General features: G+C 40.0%; 1 protein-coding gene and 1 long non-coding RNA gene across 7 annotated transcripts in view; one reads left to right on the top strand and one right to left on the bottom strand.

Moving 5' to 3' along the window:
- LOC105085115 (uncharacterized) overlaps positions 1-4,750 on the bottom strand; it is a 109,941-nt gene extending 105,191 nt beyond the window's left edge. For all 3 annotated transcript variants that reach the window (XR_010382190.1, XR_010382189.1, XR_010382188.1), the window contains exon 1: positions 4,627-4,750. This is a non-coding gene — a long non-coding RNA (uncharacterized LOC105085115). The remainder of the gene's footprint in view (positions 1-4,626) is intronic.
- A 174-nt stretch (positions 4,751-4,924) lies between these two features.
- DPYD (dihydropyrimidine dehydrogenase) overlaps positions 4,925-17,492 on the top strand; it is a 720,636-nt gene continuing 708,068 nt past the window's right edge. For all 4 annotated transcript variants that reach the window (XM_031457506.2, XM_064488745.1, XM_064488746.1 and 1 more), the window contains exon 1: positions 4,925-5,065. In XM_031457506.2, coding sequence (XP_031313366.2) covers positions 5,027-5,065 — 39 coding nt within the window. In that variant the 5' untranslated portion in view covers positions 4,925-5,026. The remainder of the gene's footprint in view (positions 5,066-17,492) is intronic.

The following is a 17,492-nucleotide window of genomic DNA, read 5'->3' as shown; positions in this document are numbered from 1 at the left end:
GGAGTCACAGTCTCTCAGGCATTAGCCTGTTCCCTTTTGCTTAGCAAAGTAATAAAGCTGTTCTTTTCTAATCTTCCCAAACCTCTACCTCTGAGCCTCAACCTGTTTTGGGGGTATAAAGGCTGGTTTTCTGGCAACACAGACGTAGATAATTAAGTACATGTTACATGCTATATATTCTATCAGTTAAATAATATGCAGTGGTGATAATGAAACTTAGGACCCCTGAAAAGTGGACTATGAGATGGAAATGTGCATGCGGAAAGTTTATTCATTGGGCAGTGCTATCTGGATGAGGACCGGTGGGAGAGGGGAATGAAGCAGGATGGGCAGACAGAAGAGCTGAACTCTGGTAATCCCAACGAACTTCTCAGATGATCCCTCCAGGAGCCTCTGAAGTTGGGATGGCCCTTCAAAGATATCTTGAATTGAGGCACGTGCCAGGCCTTTGTGGCCCCACAACGATCAGCTATTAGATGCCCATTACCCTAGGAAGAAGCATGACCCTTAGGTAAACAGCTCTCTTTAACCACGGGAAATTTCCAGAGTGTGACTCAGCAGGGAGCTGCCAACCAGCAACATGTGCAGCAGCTGTGGGCATGGCTACCTCAGCCCTAACTTGCAGGAAAAGGTGGGCTCTGTGGGGCACCTCAGGCACGCACTGCCGTTGACCAAAAGAAACAATGAATAATTTCAGCAAGGTTCTGTCTCAATCCCAAATATAAAAGTACCTGAAGCTATGAAAGAATAAAATTCTAGCAAGAAAACCGAGAAACAGCTGTAAATGCCAGCAGCTAGAATTATGGTAAAGTTTGACTGTGAGACAGAAGCAACAAGCCTGAGGACCAGACCCTGAGGTAATGAGGGAAAGTCAGAGCACATTCATTATAGAGGATATTTTTTCCCTACTGTAAGTCAGCTCAGTCTGTAAACCTCCTACTCACATTGAATTTTACCCCAAGTCACTCACAGTCAGTCGTACATCCATGGCGTATTTCCTGAACACGAGCATTGGAGAAGATCTCCTTAAAATTTTAATGTCTAACATTACATGACATTTTGCAATTTACAAAATACTAACATACATCTTGCCATTTAAGTCTCACAATCAGCATCCGTTCACACATTCATTTAAGCCACTTACTCAAAATCACTGTGTGACACTATGAGGTTTTGAGCTAGTGGCTTAATTTTTGTCATGACAACGCCTTTGTCTTTATTCCACCCTGAGGTATTACTAATGCCTATCTCAATGACTGAAACAACAGCATTCAATAAGTAACTAACTGTGGAATACATTTTTGATGGGGATTTGTCGCTTCTCTGTCATCGGTGCTTTTCATGGCATCACACAACGTATGTGCATGTATATATCATCCACGTGTGTGCACATGCAGACTTACTTACATGCAGGGCACATGGTATATATAGTAGAATAAGCTGTACATGTTTAGTCTATAAAATAGAACCAATATATACATTATTACCTATTTTGAGCAGGAATACTTGAAATATTTGAACCCAGCTGATTTTTAGTCATTTTCCTCTTGGTCAGTTTGGCTAGGTGTTAATCTGGCCTTAGAAAATCAGATGGGGGAAGAAAGGTTTTATGATCAAAATCTCTGACTTTTGGGGGGAATATCACCTTTCCAAGAGTGCTTAAAAATTACTTAATGCTAAACTACAAAGAAGAAATAAAAGCATATGGAAATCTAAATTTTTATTGTGTTTTAAAATTTGTGGTACTGAATAACTTCCCAGAAACGAAAGATGACTCACAAGCTTTCCTTCTGACTGTGGTAATAAAAATAATATTCATTTGTGTAATGTAAATTATTAGGCTGGGCTGCATTTTGGTAAAGTTGTACACTATTAGATGAGCTGTCTCTCCAAAGCTTACAAAAAATTAATGTGGAACACCTGATATTTGACTGTGCTTCCAGATGGAGGGACAGCTTGACAAATGCCATCATAATTTACAACTTTAAAAAAGTGTAGTGTGAATTCATTTGCAGTAGGCTTTTAACAGCTTGGATTATTTACAGGTACAACTGTGTTTAATGTGGAATTTCAAAGGATTTAAAATATTATTAGATTCAATCACTGATCATGGAGTATAGGTGTGGCATGTGAGCAACGTGATTAGATGCCTTCATTAAATATCTCAGAATAGGACACATCTGTTTGGTGAGGTTGGGGGGATGGTAAAGTAACATTTAAATTTTACATTTGATTATTAAGTGTCATTGAAGAAGCTCTCACCTTTGGAAAGAGCAATATTTTGGTATTATCTTTCATGGTAGTTTATGAGAATAACAGTCACATAAAATAAATACAGACATATAGTGTCTAACTATTAAGAATAACTTAGACACTTGTATCCATAAAACTAAAGTATGAATTGCTAATGGATAAGATTTGCATTAGCATGCAACCTAGAAGAATCCATGTCTATAAATGGTGGTTAGGAAATTGACTATTGAAACTTCATGGTTAAATTGGAATCATATGCATTATAATTACATATGCATATATGTATATATCCTTTTTCTCTCCTTCTAAATATATCTCTATGTATATATGATGTGTGTGTGTGTGTGTGTGTGTGTGTGTGTGTGTATATACACAAAATATCTCTAAGAGGATATGGATGACTTTGGAGGCGAGTAAGGTATGGTTGTAGGAAGATCAAGGAATATCTGACTTTGGAACATTTGTTCCATGAAAAGGAAAGTAATTAGTTTGACATTTTTTCTTTTAAACTAGAAAGTCGTTGATAGATGTTATGATTTTACTTCTCAGGAATAAGTGGAACATTGAGAAGGATAGTGAAACTAAAGTTTCTAAAATGAACTGCTTAGTGCATAAACCAACTTTAGGATCTACTCAATCGATCACTAAGTACTTTTGGTCTCTTATGTTTCAGTCCTGGCTTAGGAACTGAATAGCCAGTAGCCAACCAAGCCGGATGTGGAGCCTCTCTTCTTGGAGCTTACACTCTAAATAGAAGACAGATATTACACAAACCACAGTCAAATAAATTTGCCAATAAAATCTGACAGGACCAAGATAAAAAAATAGGGCGCTATGGAAGAGAATGATGGAGACAGGGTGGGTCTAATTTTGTTGGTGGTGTGGATGGGTCAGGGTAGCTCCCCTGGGACCTAAAGGATGTGTAGAATGGAGGACACGTACAAAGGGAGAAAAGTGGTTGGAAAACGGGAAGATTTGCTTTGTGGTTCTAACATAATGAGTCATGGCAAGAGTGGCCCTAGGTGAGGTTGGAGAAGAGGGGAAGGGCAAGGTATTCAGAAGTCACTATGGAGTTTGTATTTTATTAGGAATGCAGTGGGAACCACTGAAAGATTTATGGTGTGTGTGTGTGTGAGAGAGAGAGCGAGCGATAAGCCAATTAATACATTTTAAAGCTCAGTCTGGCATGAAGAGGGATAAGTAGAAGCTGTAATACCAGCAGCAGCTTGGACCTTGGTGGATGCAGTAAAGATGGAGAAAGGAAGGAATCTTCCAAGACGCATTTAGGACGTTGAATCCTGAGAGCTCAGGGATGCATTTAAGGTGGGAGAAAAGGGGAGTCAAAGATGATTCTAAGGTTTCTATATGAGTTTCTAGTTTCTCTTAATGTACTCTTTGATATAAGAAAAACGTGCCTATCTCCTAGTAAATTCCAGGTTCTGGAAGGTAATCTGATGGGTTGTTTCAAGAAAACTTCCCAACCACTCAAGGTAGTGAGCACTCACAGCTCAGTTATTCTGCCCTAGTCCTCTTTTTTACCTTCCAAGCAGGCATCACAGTCTCCTTATGAGTTTGTTTACTTGCTTACTCTGAGCATAATCTCCATGAGAGGGGTATGTCTTCCCGAAGAGGTTCAAGAGCACCTAACACAGTGCCTAGCAATGGAAAAGGTTCAGTATTTGTTGAATAAAATGATGAACTATGAAAGAATAATGATAAGGAGGAAATACTAGAATCCAAGGTGCCCACTATCTGGCCAAGAGGATAAAGAAGTGCCATAAAAGCTTTACAAGATGTAAGCAGGAGTGTTATGGAAGGAGAGAGGCCGATGCACCTGTCCAGCTGGAGGGAGAGAGAAGTCTGGAGTACAGACGTACTCAAAGATGAGATGAGTATTTTCTAGACTGAGAGCATCTCTACAAGAATCGCCCCCCTCTCCCCGGCAAGCTCTAGCACAAAACATGAAGAACAACTCTTCAAAAGAGCTTCACATTTTAGAATAATTAATTTTGAATACAACAGCAGCCATTAGAATTGTATTGCTCTGTAAAAAAAAAAAAAAACCTAGATTTTGTACCACCTACAGCACTTATTATTTGCCGCTTCTCTCTGTGGCAATTTTTGCTCGCCTCCATCCCCGGCCCCCTTTCTCCCTGCCCCCCGCCTCCACCCCCCAGGGGCCATCAATCCTCGGAAGACCCGCGCCCTTGCCTTCTCCCGCCTATTTGCCGGCTGGCTGGAGGAACATTTACTACCTTATCCCCGAGGAGTTCCTGAAGATGCAGTTGCAGACAATGTTTCTGCACCTCGCAGGGCTCCTCGGGGAGGAAAGAAAAGGAGTAATTCGTTACTTAGAGCGCCGACTGCTTTTACCTTTAATCCTGCGAGTCTCTCACATATAGTTCCCGCCTCCCTAGCCCGGCCTTTCGCGGTTCACAGAGCGAGGCCCGCGCCCAGAGCTGCAGCGCGGGCGCTCCCTGCCTTCCGCGCCGAGACGGAGAACCCGCGGCCGGGCGGGGGCGGGGGCGGGCGCCGGCGCCGGGCGGTGCTGGGCGCCGGGACCCGCGGGGCCGAGCGCGCAGCCCCGCCCCGGGGGCGTCCCCGCCCGGTGCCCGCCCCGCCCCGCCCCGCCCCGCCCCGCCCCCACGCCGCCGGCCTTCCGCTTCCTATTTCTACGGGCGCTCGGGGTCCGCTCGGCACTCCGGTCTCCGGCGGGAGCCTGAGGACGCGGCGAGGGTCTGTCTCTGTAGGACTCCAGGCTGCGGGCGCGGCCATGGCCCCGGTGCTGAGCAAGGACGTGGCGGACATAGAGGTACCGACAGCGCGCGGGCTCGCCGGGGGCGGGCGGGGGGCGCAGCCGCTGGGCGCCGGGCTGGCCGCCGGGGCCGCCGCCGGGCCCGGGACGCAGGGGGGCACGCGGGAAACTTTACCTCCGCGGGGGCGCGAGGAGCCGGAGCCCCGCGCGGGCCGGCCGGGGAAGTAGTGGGGGGCCCCGCCACTTCAGGGGTGTCTTTTGGTTGGGACCTGGGGCTGTTTTCTTCGGAGGGGGTGTTGAAAAAACCTGTCTTGTCCTGTCCTGAAAGGCTGTGCCTGAAGAAGCCCAGGAGTTCCAGAGAGATGGACTTTCCCATAGGAGCGCTCATCTCTCACCCAGGCTACCCCGCACCTCCCCTTTGCCCCTGTAAGCGTTTCGGGACACCTGTCTGCTGCCCCCACCTCCTGTCCCTGACTTCTGAATATTTGCAAAGGTGCAGTATAGAAATAAAGATCCGTATGTCAGCGTTCGCAGTCCCCGTTAGCCGTAGTGTTGCTCGTGAAAATGATTTCACGTAGGGAAGAATGGGAGAAAGTATCGAGCACATGGAAAATATAGAAATACAGAATAAAGTGTATTTTTCTCTCCTCAGCTGTTTTTGATTCTCTCTTACACTCTGTTTCTGTAAAAATGGCATCTTTCCTCCTGTGGGAAGGTGCTACCTGGCGTGGCATGACCATTTCCCTTGAGTTCTCCCTAGGACCTTTATGTACGCGGGGAGAAGGGTGGAATTATGAACGGTGATTTTAGACATACTAACACTCCTGAGCTGAAATAAACTGCTTTGTAATTTTATTTTGTTGTGTTTTGTTTGGGGTTTTATTTGAATCTCCTGCTCTGGTAAAACCGGTATGTGCACACCTGTGTTTTCTTTGGAAATGACAAAATTTTCCTTTCCTCAGTCCTTTCAGTGGCTTAAGGAAAAGCTTAAAACCACCTGTTTGCAGAATAGCTGCTTTTGCCGTTGTGTTGTCTCTGTCATTGATGGAAGGAACTATGTGTTCTATTTGGGGAATGGTAGTGATTTTTTTTCCCCCAGACTTCATACATCGGTTTGAAAACTCCATTTTAGTAATAAGAACCGAAGTATATTATATGCACATCTCTGATTAATTTACTTGTGGTTTCTTTTGTGGATAGTTTACTTTTTCATATTGATCAGTATGACCTGTTTAACCCAACATTTATTCATGTGTGCACAGGGTAAAAGCTACTTGACTTAGGTCATTGTCCTTTTTTGGTCCTTGTTATTTGACTTAACCAGAACTCCCCCTGCCCCCCTTTGTTAAACTAAGTGAAACAGTAAGCTTTCTGACAGCATTCGGGCAGTCCTGGTGTTCTGATTTCAGAGATAAGAATGTCAGAGGGCAGGTGGCTTTTGGCTTTTGAATTTCTTTATCTGTATCTCTTTTGCAGTTGTCCATGAAATTAGCTCTTAACCACATTACACTCAGGAAAACGATACCAGTGGAAACATTAATGACCAGTTTAATTTCATATGTTGTTTCAAATAAGACCATTTAAGAAGGCCAAACCATTTACTCACTTCAGTGTAACCTTTGTCCTCCTGATATTTCTCATAATATAGAATAGTGGTATTCAGACTTCTTCAGCTTTTATGTAGTTCATATATGCAACACACTTTAATCTGTAACATCTTTCATCACACATAGCACCTTTCTTTTCCCTCAAAGTAATACCCATGATTCATGAGCTAGAGTGCCATGAAAGAGCATGAAATTGCTCATTAAAATGTAATGCAGTGAGGAAAAATGTATTAAGTGTAGAGGAACACATCCAAGCATAGATGTCTCAGTTGATCCGATTGACTCACCAACGTTCATTTTTTTAAGAATCAGAATGAATTATGAAAGTTCAGTTTTCTGTCAACTTTGAATGCATACATTGGGTTTGCCTTTTTTGAATGAATTTATTAAAACAATTGTCTAGAGATTGATCTGCTTGTGACCATTGCCTTAGTCTCAGATACATGGAGAAGCACATAACCTTTCAAAAAATTACCAGTATGAAACAGAGTATGTGTTCAGTTGATAAATGTGAAAAGAACAGAAGGTGTTGGTTACAACTCACCATAATAGTAATTTAATTTTCCCTGTAAACCACCTACAGAACCTCACATTTCAGTGAAGCCGCCAAAAAATATCTTTGTTTCTGGGGAAAAAAAGAGATATACAGAGTTGTTTTGTGTGCTAACTCCATTATTTCTAGCCTCATTCCAATATCACATCTGGGTTGAAGGGTTTGGGGAGTGAAAAACATAGAGTTTTCCACCTGGGCTGGAAGATAGGCAGAGTAAGGATGCATTCCTAGATATCGGATAGTAGGCAATAGAACCTAGCTCATATACTCAAAAATTGTTTTCATAGTAATGGTAGAAGTTGTATGAGAAGTCAAGCTTTTTTCTAAACACACTGATGTGGTTCAGAGCCTAGGATCTGGAGCAGACTGCCTGGGATTGAGGCCTAGTTGCATCCATTTTTAGATAGGTGACTTTAAGTTACCTAGCTTCTCCCGGTCCTATTTGCATAATCTGCTGTGTAAGGAGAAATAATCACAGACAGGATAATGAAGAAATGTCACAAGTTCACATCTAGCTTGTTTTTTAACAAAACATGTTAAAAATAAAAATATAGAAAAACTCTTAGAAAAATCACTGCCTATAAATAACTACTATTTTAAAGTTCATTAATGGTAGCTATATCCTTTTAAAAGTTATTTTACTTTGTGGGCTTGCTTTTTGAATACAGCTGAATTTTGTCAAAAATGACTTTTGAGTGCAGATTTTCCTGGGAAGATTTCAAAAAAGGTGAATATCAAACATTGATCACTTTCTCTGACCTCAGCAGTACCTTTACAATACTTCATTTAGTTTGAATTGACAATTGATCTAATGTCAATATCTGCATTTTTAAAAACAAAGTTAAGAATGATTTTTTTTAAGAGTTTCCTTTTGTTCAATGTCTTGTTCCCCTCCAGTGACATGGATAATTGAGAATTTACTGTGAGTATAGCTAAAGGAAAATATATGCAGCTACAGTGAGCTTTTAATTAACTCTTTGAATGTTAGTGATTCTGGTAAATATTTATAGTCAGACTAAATTGCTGCCTACCACTCTACTGCTTCCACAATCCCAAATCAAGATCTATTAGAATTATCAGTTAATGACTCTTAAGGGGTTATAAACTCATTTCAAATTTACCCTGAATAAAAAAAAAAAGGATTTCAGTGCAATGTCCACAAAATCATAATGTATTTAGAGTCAAATAGAAATGGTTTCTGAGTTACTGATACTATGACTTCTGTTCATTTGAGAAGATAATTGAGAATTTTCTGTGTTTATTAGGTAAGAAAATAAGATAATAAAATAATGGCTTTGGAAAATGGGGGTATAATGGAAACAACTTGGAGAAAGTAAATTTCAAGGAGCATTTTGAAAAAGACTTATGGATTGGTAGAGATGGCAAAAGATATATCAGAATGCCCTTTCTCATAACTGCTTTTGCTCTTGGGGAGGGAGGAGGGTCATGGATCCAAATGAAAGAATAAGGATTCAATTCTGCAGAAGCTTTGGGTTATTTATTTATTTATTTGAACTTAGATGTTTTTTATTCAGTCCATTCTTGTCTCCTTCCTTTTACTGATTGGCATCACGAATCTCAGGGAATACTAGGCTTGCCAACGCTTTTAAAGCATTAAAAAAAAACTCTTTAAAAAACAATTTGTTTTGTGAGTTTGAGTTGTTAAAAATATCCTTGTCTTCCCTGTTTTAAGCTGTCCCATGGACAGTACTTAATTTTATTTTTAAGTGTTTCTCGGGGGAGGGTATAGCTCAAGTGGTAGAGCACCTTCTTAGCATGCGTGAGATCCTGGGTTCAATCCCCAGTACCTCCAAAAAAGAACACCACCTACAACAAAACTAATAATAAATAGACCTAATGATCTCTTCCCCCCAAACAACAACAACAGCAACAACAACAACAAATAATTTCTCCTTTCTAAGGACATTAGCTGGGCAGTGGAAATGTGTCTGATTATGTGATTTGGAAAGTTACTCCAAATTTTGAGAGTTATTCCAATAATAGCTCCTTGTAGTTTTAAGGTGCAATACACATTTCTAAGCGTGGTCTTATATATATTTCATTACAGTTTTATAAGCATGGTCATATATATATATATATATATATATATATACACAAACATATATATATACACACACACATATATATATATTTCATTACAGTTTTTTAATTCTACCTCCTACACATTAATTCAGATGGCCGGTTTCAGTAGTGTAATTAAAAACTGTGAGATTAATGACTAATGATGAATCCATCACTAGGGAGATTTTTAGATTGGATCTGCTTAATCTTAATCATAGCAGATAGTGTTGACTGATTGCTTAATTGTAAAAATGTGCTGAAATTCAGTAGCCGCCTTTCTTACATTCTAGGAGGAAAATCCAGTTTTGGAAAGCTCTACATTTACAGTAAAGAATTAACAATAATGCCAAGAAGATCTCTAGTCAGAATGCTAGGAAAATTGGATGATTATTGAGCAATCATGTCTTTCCTTAACTATTTGAATATAGCATTTTACCAAACTCAGTGTATAAACAGGCAACACACGAGCTGAAAAACAGACCTTCCAGTAAGGTGACCATGTGTGGTCACTGTGGGAGAATTCTAATAATTAGCATAAAGGTAAATCACAAAATTAGAAACACTAAAGTTAAAGATAATGAGCCTGAAACAAAATTGTCGTGAAATAATGTGACAGAAAATATAAGAGATTTGTTATAGTCTCGGCTCCACTGTGGCTAAAGAGATTGAGAAGCAGAATTGGCCAATTGCTTTTCTGCCTCTTAGCTAAATGGACACAATGACAAGTCTGAGCAAGAAGTCTTCAGTCCTTAAAACTGTAAGGAAAATTCTGTGTCATTTAAATCCTGCCTTAATTAAAAAATGTTCATAAGTCATTCTAAGATAATAAATTTGTCTACAGTCAGGATTTTGATTTTCAGATGTGACATGCTTGCCTTCTGGACTTCGGTTTGCTCTTATCCTCCGTATCTAGACAGAAGGTGGCTTTTGGCCTCAAACATCAATGATGTGGGTGTTCAGAGATATCCTGGAGCCAATTATACCACTGATAACTCTTAATAGGATTATGGCTTTCTTGTGGCTTATAATTATTACTCCTTCCATTGCTTGTAATTAAAATGTTATACTGGTAGATAGGAAACATCTGTATTTAACTCAACATGTAACTTTCTTTTTTTAGACTCTTCACCACCGTTATCTATATATTGATATATAGGAACATAGTACTTTTGTATAAAATTGTTGCTTTTGTATTTCACAAAATCAAGCTTCATTTCATGGTTAGTTTAAACAACAACAACAACAACATTGTATTAAAACAGACCTGGGTTCAAATTCTGGCTCTGTTATGTTTTTATTTGTGTGATTGAGGTCACATGTTTCCTGGACTGTCATTTCTTCCTCTGTCAGTTGGATTTAATCTTAATTTATTTAATGCCACAACTATAAGGGTTAATTGGAGTCATGTATATATGTAACACCTCAGACAGCATCTGTCAATTAAAATATATGCTTTTTAAATGGTAGTTAGTAGTTATTGTAAATACTGTGATTGCGTATATCGTGTGTTATGTAAATGTCATTTGACTGGAATGTTGTTCAACTGCAAGAATTAACTAGTGGTATCAAAGGCTGTTAAAACATGTGAGGAAAGGGAGAGTTAATGAAGTTAAAAAAATGAGGGAGGCTCATTATAGATTCAAAAATGTTGCAGATAATGACTTACGAGAAAATTTCTGAATTCTTTTTGCCAGTATTACCAATGAGATGGGGAGTTTTTGAAATTCAGGTCCACTTAAAGAGACCTTCTCCAGTTTGCTTTTTATTTCTATTTAAAAAAATATTTTTAATACCCACTCTACTGCCAACCCTCTAGTGTAAACTGTGGGAGATTCAAAGGAAGTGTGTGGCACAGGCTTTGTCTACACAGGATTATCCACATCTAATACACTGGGGAGTAAGATTCAAACCCTAGGTTGACTCCTTCTGCCCCCAACCCTTACTGTTCCATTTCAGTGTACATGTGGATTGATTCTTTGGTGCTTTTCTGAGTGTTTTTGTGACTAAATCAGTCCCAATGCATTGGTGAAAATTATTTCTTGGCATTTTCAGTGATATTTAGAAGGGATTTGGTGTGATCCTTTCCTGAAAAGAAATCCCTACACAATTATTTTTCAAAAAAAAAATGTGTTCAATTCCATCTCTCTTTGTATAAACTGGGCTAAGCTTATAGATTCTCTAGACGGGCATATTAGCTTCAAAGAAAGTTTTTTTTCTGGACTTCTAAGCATCTCTGCACACACTGTATTTGTATTTATAACATGTTTAGCTCCATGGAAGGAGGGTGTTGGAGACCAACCTATTTTGCACCAGGAAAAGGTGAAATGTGCCCTTTCTGAAAGATGACCCAATAATAAACTTTTTATACCAGGTTATAATAATTAATTTCTTTGAGGATTTCAGCTTGGTTGTGTAACAGCATTCTCACTATCCTCTATCTCTATCATAATAATTAAAGAGACAGTCTGTGTCTCTACCTCCCAGGTGCTTGGAAATTGATACTATGAGTGCTTATGAATGTCCCCTTGAGGCACTCCTGACTAGGCCACTTTGAAGAAAAATCTCTTCATCAATAATGAAGCCCCGAGGGCCACTTCTCAGGGGACCCACACAAAATTACATGTCAGCTCCAGGCCTGATTTATGCAGATGGTGCTCATGGATGAAGCTGGACTGTACTTCCTCCTCCCCCAATGTTTTATTACCTACTGCACTCTGCTGACCCTCCCCGCTCCCGTCCCTACTTTCATTTCTCTCCCCAAATTTCTTCCTCCAATATTCTCCTTGTTTTATCCACCCAAGATTGACTCACGGAAGTAGATACATTCATTTCATCTTTGTGAAATCCTTTGAATGGTATTAAAAATTGACTATGGTCAATTAGCCAGTAAGATTAATTAAAGGCCACGTGAAAATCTTCAGCGAAACAGTAGAAGGTGTGTATTTTATATGTTAATATGTATTTACTATATGTTAATTAAAATAAGTGTCTTGGGATAGGGGACAATCCTGGGTATATTTTCGCTGTACAAGTCAGATCCCTTGCTCTCTGACCTCCTGGAAATCATTTAACCAATGTGAAGAATTTGCTGATTCCTCAGTTTGCTATTGATCTGTCTTTTAAGGATGGTTTATAATAAAATATGGCAATAGTGAAGTTGTTTGGAAACGTGACCTGCTGAGTGATCATATCAAGGAAATGCAAGGTGGTGGTGTCATAGCTACTCTGTTGTACATGCTAGGTAGGATCAAATGCACCATTCATAGCAGGTGTATGGACTTAATATACTTATTCACCTGATTTTTAAACTTTGTTCATGCTTGCCTGCTTCCTTTTCTTTTTCAATCGAATGAATGAGTTAAGTCTTAATCTCTCCTGAGCTCACAGAAAAAGTCCGATCCTTCTGTGTATGGCTGGAGTTGTGTGAGAGTGATCTGGAATTAATAAACTTGTATTTTTGTGTGTCTATGGGATGATACTGTCTTTAACTAGTAATTAATGCTAGCTATTCTCAAAAGGACATAGGACTCTACCTCAGTTTCTCCAGTGTGCTTTTTCATTGGTAGCTGTCAGTGGAAACTAGGGTACAAATGGTGAAGTCCCCAGACCCACAGGAAACTCAGGTTACCTTTCTCTGACTGCCTGCACCACAGTGTCCTCAAAGTTTTGGGGATCTTCTTCCAGATTTTCTTCTATGGCAAATATTGGGAAACTTGTGTAAAACGTTTGAAATTCTCTGTACTTCAAAGAAGAAAGTCATTCAGTTCCCTTCACGGATGCTTAGAATTAAAGATAACAACTTTCACAGCAAAATACTCTTTGGGGGGCTATTTTCATTAAAATTTTTTTCATTTCTTTAATTTTTAAATAATTTTTCATGATCATTATGGAAGATTTAAGTTATACAAAAAAAAAAGGAAAAGAAGATCCCAAATATACAGTTATACCATCCAGAACAGTCATGCTGATAATGACTTAGTACTTTTCTTTTCTATACATGAAATTTTTTTCTAAATAGTTTTATCCGTACTTGTCTTTTTCTGCCTGATTTATTTCACTCAACATAATATCCATCCATATTGTTGCAAATGGCAAAATTTTGTTCTTTGTTATGGCTGAGTAGTATTCCATTGTATATGTACACTACATCTTCTTTATCCGTTCATCTTTTGGTGGACACTTAGGATGCTTCCATATCTTAGCTATTGTAAATAATGCTGCTATGAACATTGGGGTGCTTGTATTTTTTCAAATTAGTGTTTTTGTTTTCTTCAGATACACACCCAGGAGTGGAATTACTAGATTATATGGTAATTCTGTTCCTAGTTTTTTAAGGGAACTGCATACTGTTTTCCACAATGGCTGCACCAATTTACATTCCCGTCAACAGTGTACAAGTGTTTCCTTTTCTCCACATCATTGCCCGTATTTGCTATTTGTGATCTTTTTGATGATAGACATTCTGGCAGGTATAAGGTGATACCTCATCGTGGTTTTGTTTTGCATTACTCTGATAATTAGTGATGTTGAACATCTTCATGTGCCATCTGTGTGTCTTTGGAAAAATGTCTGTTCAAGTCTCCCGCCTATTTTGATTCAGTTGTTTATTTGATGTTGAATTGTATGAACTGTTTATATATTGTGGACATTAATCCCTTATTGATCATACCATTTGCAAATATTTTCTCCTATTCAGGAGGCAACTGAAGCTTATTCTGGGGGCATAGACACTGGCGGTAGCCATTTTGGGGAGTTCCCTCCACCATGGGGACACTGGTGCTGACAGGCACCATTCTGGAATCCTCCCTCTAACTTACTAGCCTCAGGACTCCCCCTGCCGCCGCCCTCCGGCCTGTAGGCTCCAATACCTAGCAGCAAGTAGGCTGCCTTAAGACCTCCTGAACCCACAGGCACCCCTTGACGTGACCCTGTCCACCGGAGGGCCCAGGCCCCACACACTAGTGAACAGACACTAGACCTGGGGCCCCTGGGGCCTTGCAGCCAGAGACTCCGGGACCCAGCTCTTCCTGACAGTGTGCAGGTACCAATCGCAGAAACCCCTGGGCTCCAGCCCCACCAACCAGTGGGTGTACATTAGCTCCCGGTCAACTGCAGCCTGCAGCCTTCCCTGACAAGACCCAGCCTGTCCCCTGGCAGAGCAGCTCTAGCCCTGGGACCCACTGGGCCCTGATTTCTTCCACCAGCAGGCCCACATCAGCTCTGAAACACCGTGGGCCCCTCAGCCAACCACTCCAGTTTCCAGCTCCACTCACCAGCAGACAATACAAGCCTTAAGATACCTGAAACCCTGCAGTCCATGTGTCAGGAACCAGCCCCACCCACCAGTGGACTAACACCAGACCTGGCTCTGCCCACCAGTGAGCCAGCACTAACCCGGGATCCCATGGCCCCGGCCCCACCTAGCAGTGTCTGACACCAGCCCCAGGCTTTACCAACCCCAGCCCCACTCACCAACAGGCCACATCAGCTCTAAGGTATCTTGGACTCCTCAGCCAGTTGCCCTGGTGTCCAGCTTCACTCACCAGCCCACCAGCACCAGCTTTGGGACACTGCAGAAACTACAGCTAACGGTGCTGGAAACCAGCTTCACCCACCAGGAGGCCGACATTAGATCCAGGAACCACAACCCTGTAGCCATGAACCCCAGAACCTGGCTCTGTCCACTGGTGAGCCAGCACTAGCCCTGGGACCCCCAGCCCCCAGGGTTCTGCAACCAGCTGCCTTGTAACTTGGCCCCACCAACCAGTGGCCAGCAGCCAAGCAGACTGAGGGCCGGCTACCCACAGCCCGCCCCCCCAAGAGTGCCCGTGCAGCCCACATGGGGGGCACCCCTAGAACATACAGCTCTAGTGACCAGAGGGCAGTGCACTGCTGGGGCTCAGAGGACAACTCATGCAAAAGGCCACTTCTCCAAGGTCAGAAAGTGTAACCAACCTACTAGATATATAGAAATAAAAACATCAAGTTAGAATTCAGAACCACCAAACCAGCTTTACAAGAAATGTTAAACGGACTTCTCTAATGGAAAAAGAAATGGTCACTTAGAAACATGAATATTACGAAAGGAAAAGGCTCATTGGTAAAGACACGTATACGGTGAAGGTAGTAAGTCAGCCAGGTACAAAGCTAGTAGGAAGGTTAATAAAAGAAAAAAGCAGTTGAATCATCTGAATCTGAATAAGAAGTTCAGGGATACAGCGAACAAAAGATATAAAATACGATGTCAAAAATAGTAGGAGTGAGGGGTTGGGAGTAAAAATGCAGGGTTTTTAAAATGCATTTGAAATTAAGAGATTAGTAACATAAAGCAATCACGTGTATATATGGATTGCTATATATAAGCCTCATGGTAACTATAAACCAAAAAACTGTAATATGTACCCACACACAAAAAAGAGAAAGGAATCATATACAACTTTATGTTTGCTTTTTTATTGTATCAGAAATATTTCCCTATAGTCTTAGTAACTTTTTAAATAGTTTTAAAGAGCAGCATGCACATCCCTGGGAGTAGAGATACCAGAGTTTAGTCACGCCTACCCTTTTATTATCGGACATTTGTTTTTATCAGTAATTATTAAAAATAATGCTTCAACAAATCTCAGCTTGTAATCTTTTTTTTAAATATTTTTTATTGAGTTACAGTCATTTTAGAATTGTGTGTCAAATTCCAGTGTAGAGCACAATTTTTCAGTTATACATGAACATACATATATTCATTGTCACATTTTTTTTTGCTGTGAGCTACCACAGGATCTTGTATGTATTTCCCTGTGCTCTACAGTATATTCATCTTGAATGAATACATGCAACGCCAGCTGCAGGTATCCCAACATGTGAGCAAGGATGGAGCTTTGATATTGTACCTCCACCCCTGAAATCAGCCCGAAGAACCAGATTCTCAAAGGATCCTGTCACCTTAGGTTTTTACATTAGAAGTCTGAGTGGTTGTGTGTGTGTGTGTGTGTGTGTCTGTGTGTGCACACACAAGCACATGGGTGTTTGTAATTTTCCTTTTTCTTTTCCTCAGGGTACTTGGGAAGAGGAAAGGGGAAGTAAACTGAAACTACTTTTGACTCATCAGTTTTCTCACAGTGACAAATTTAATAAAGCAAAACTTTTTTTTTGTCTTAGGTATATTAACCAAAATAACTTTTGATTCATTCTTCGTTTTAAAGTTAAAATGTACTTACAACCTGAACTCTACATATTGGTATGCTTAATTAAACCCCTATTTTATTTTTTTTTTTTGAAAATGATAAAACCTTTTGAAGAAGAAAATTCTTATATGGTTCAGAAAAACTGGCCATCATTCCACCACCTGAAGACTAGACAGTAATAAACAAAGCCTTAAAATATTTTTTGCACATATTTAAGACCACGTTATCATGAAAGGATTCTAGAAGAGAAATTATCAACCACAGGTATGACTGTTTTAAGGGTCTGAAATATTTTTGAGTGGTACAAATTCATAGAGCCGCTATCAGTGTATGAATATGTATGAAATGATACCTTTTTAATGTTAGTGTTTTTTTATTTTTATATAAACAATTTGGTGAAAACTGGTTTAATTTGCATTTTTTTGAATATTGTAAAGTTTGAACATTGTTCCACATTTTAAAATAGTTGAGACTTTCTTTTAAACAAATTATGTTAACAGAATTTTAATGTAAGAGTAAAATAAGAGAAAAATAGACATAAGAAATATAAGTAAGAAGAGTAGAAATAGCATAGACTTTAAGAAAATTACATGTTAATGAAGTATGAAATCGGAACAAAACTAGTGCTATTTTGGAAACATACCACCCACTAAAACTACCCTCAGATAAATTCAGATACGGCAATCGACCAGTCAATTTAATCTATTAAAATGTTTATTGATAGTGGGTAATGGATCACTATTATTTCGTTTAGTTGTAATGAAAGGCTAGCATGGATTGGTGGTTAAGAGACGAGGCTCTGGAACTGGAGAGCTAGTGTCCATACCCGTCTCTGCCCCTCACTGGTTTCTGACCTTAGCAGGTAACCTTCTGTCTCAGTCTCTTCTTGTGGGGGCAGTAATAGTACCTATATTGTAAGATTATTGGATGCTTGAAAGAAGTACTACATATTCAACACTACGTTTTTTAAATGGTTCTAACACATAGCAGCTGTGCAATTAATGTCAGCTATTAAAATATTAGTAATGGCCACCAATTATTGTTTTGACTCTAATGGGCTT

The sequence above is a fragment of the Camelus dromedarius genome, chromosome 9 (genome assembly GCF_036321535.1).
Source record: "Camelus dromedarius isolate mCamDro1 chromosome 9, mCamDro1.pat, whole genome shotgun sequence".
NCBI lineage: Eukaryota > Metazoa > Chordata > Mammalia > Artiodactyla > Camelidae > Camelus > Camelus dromedarius.
Note: the sequence above shows the minus strand (reverse complement) of the source record. Positions and strands in the feature narration are given on the sequence as shown.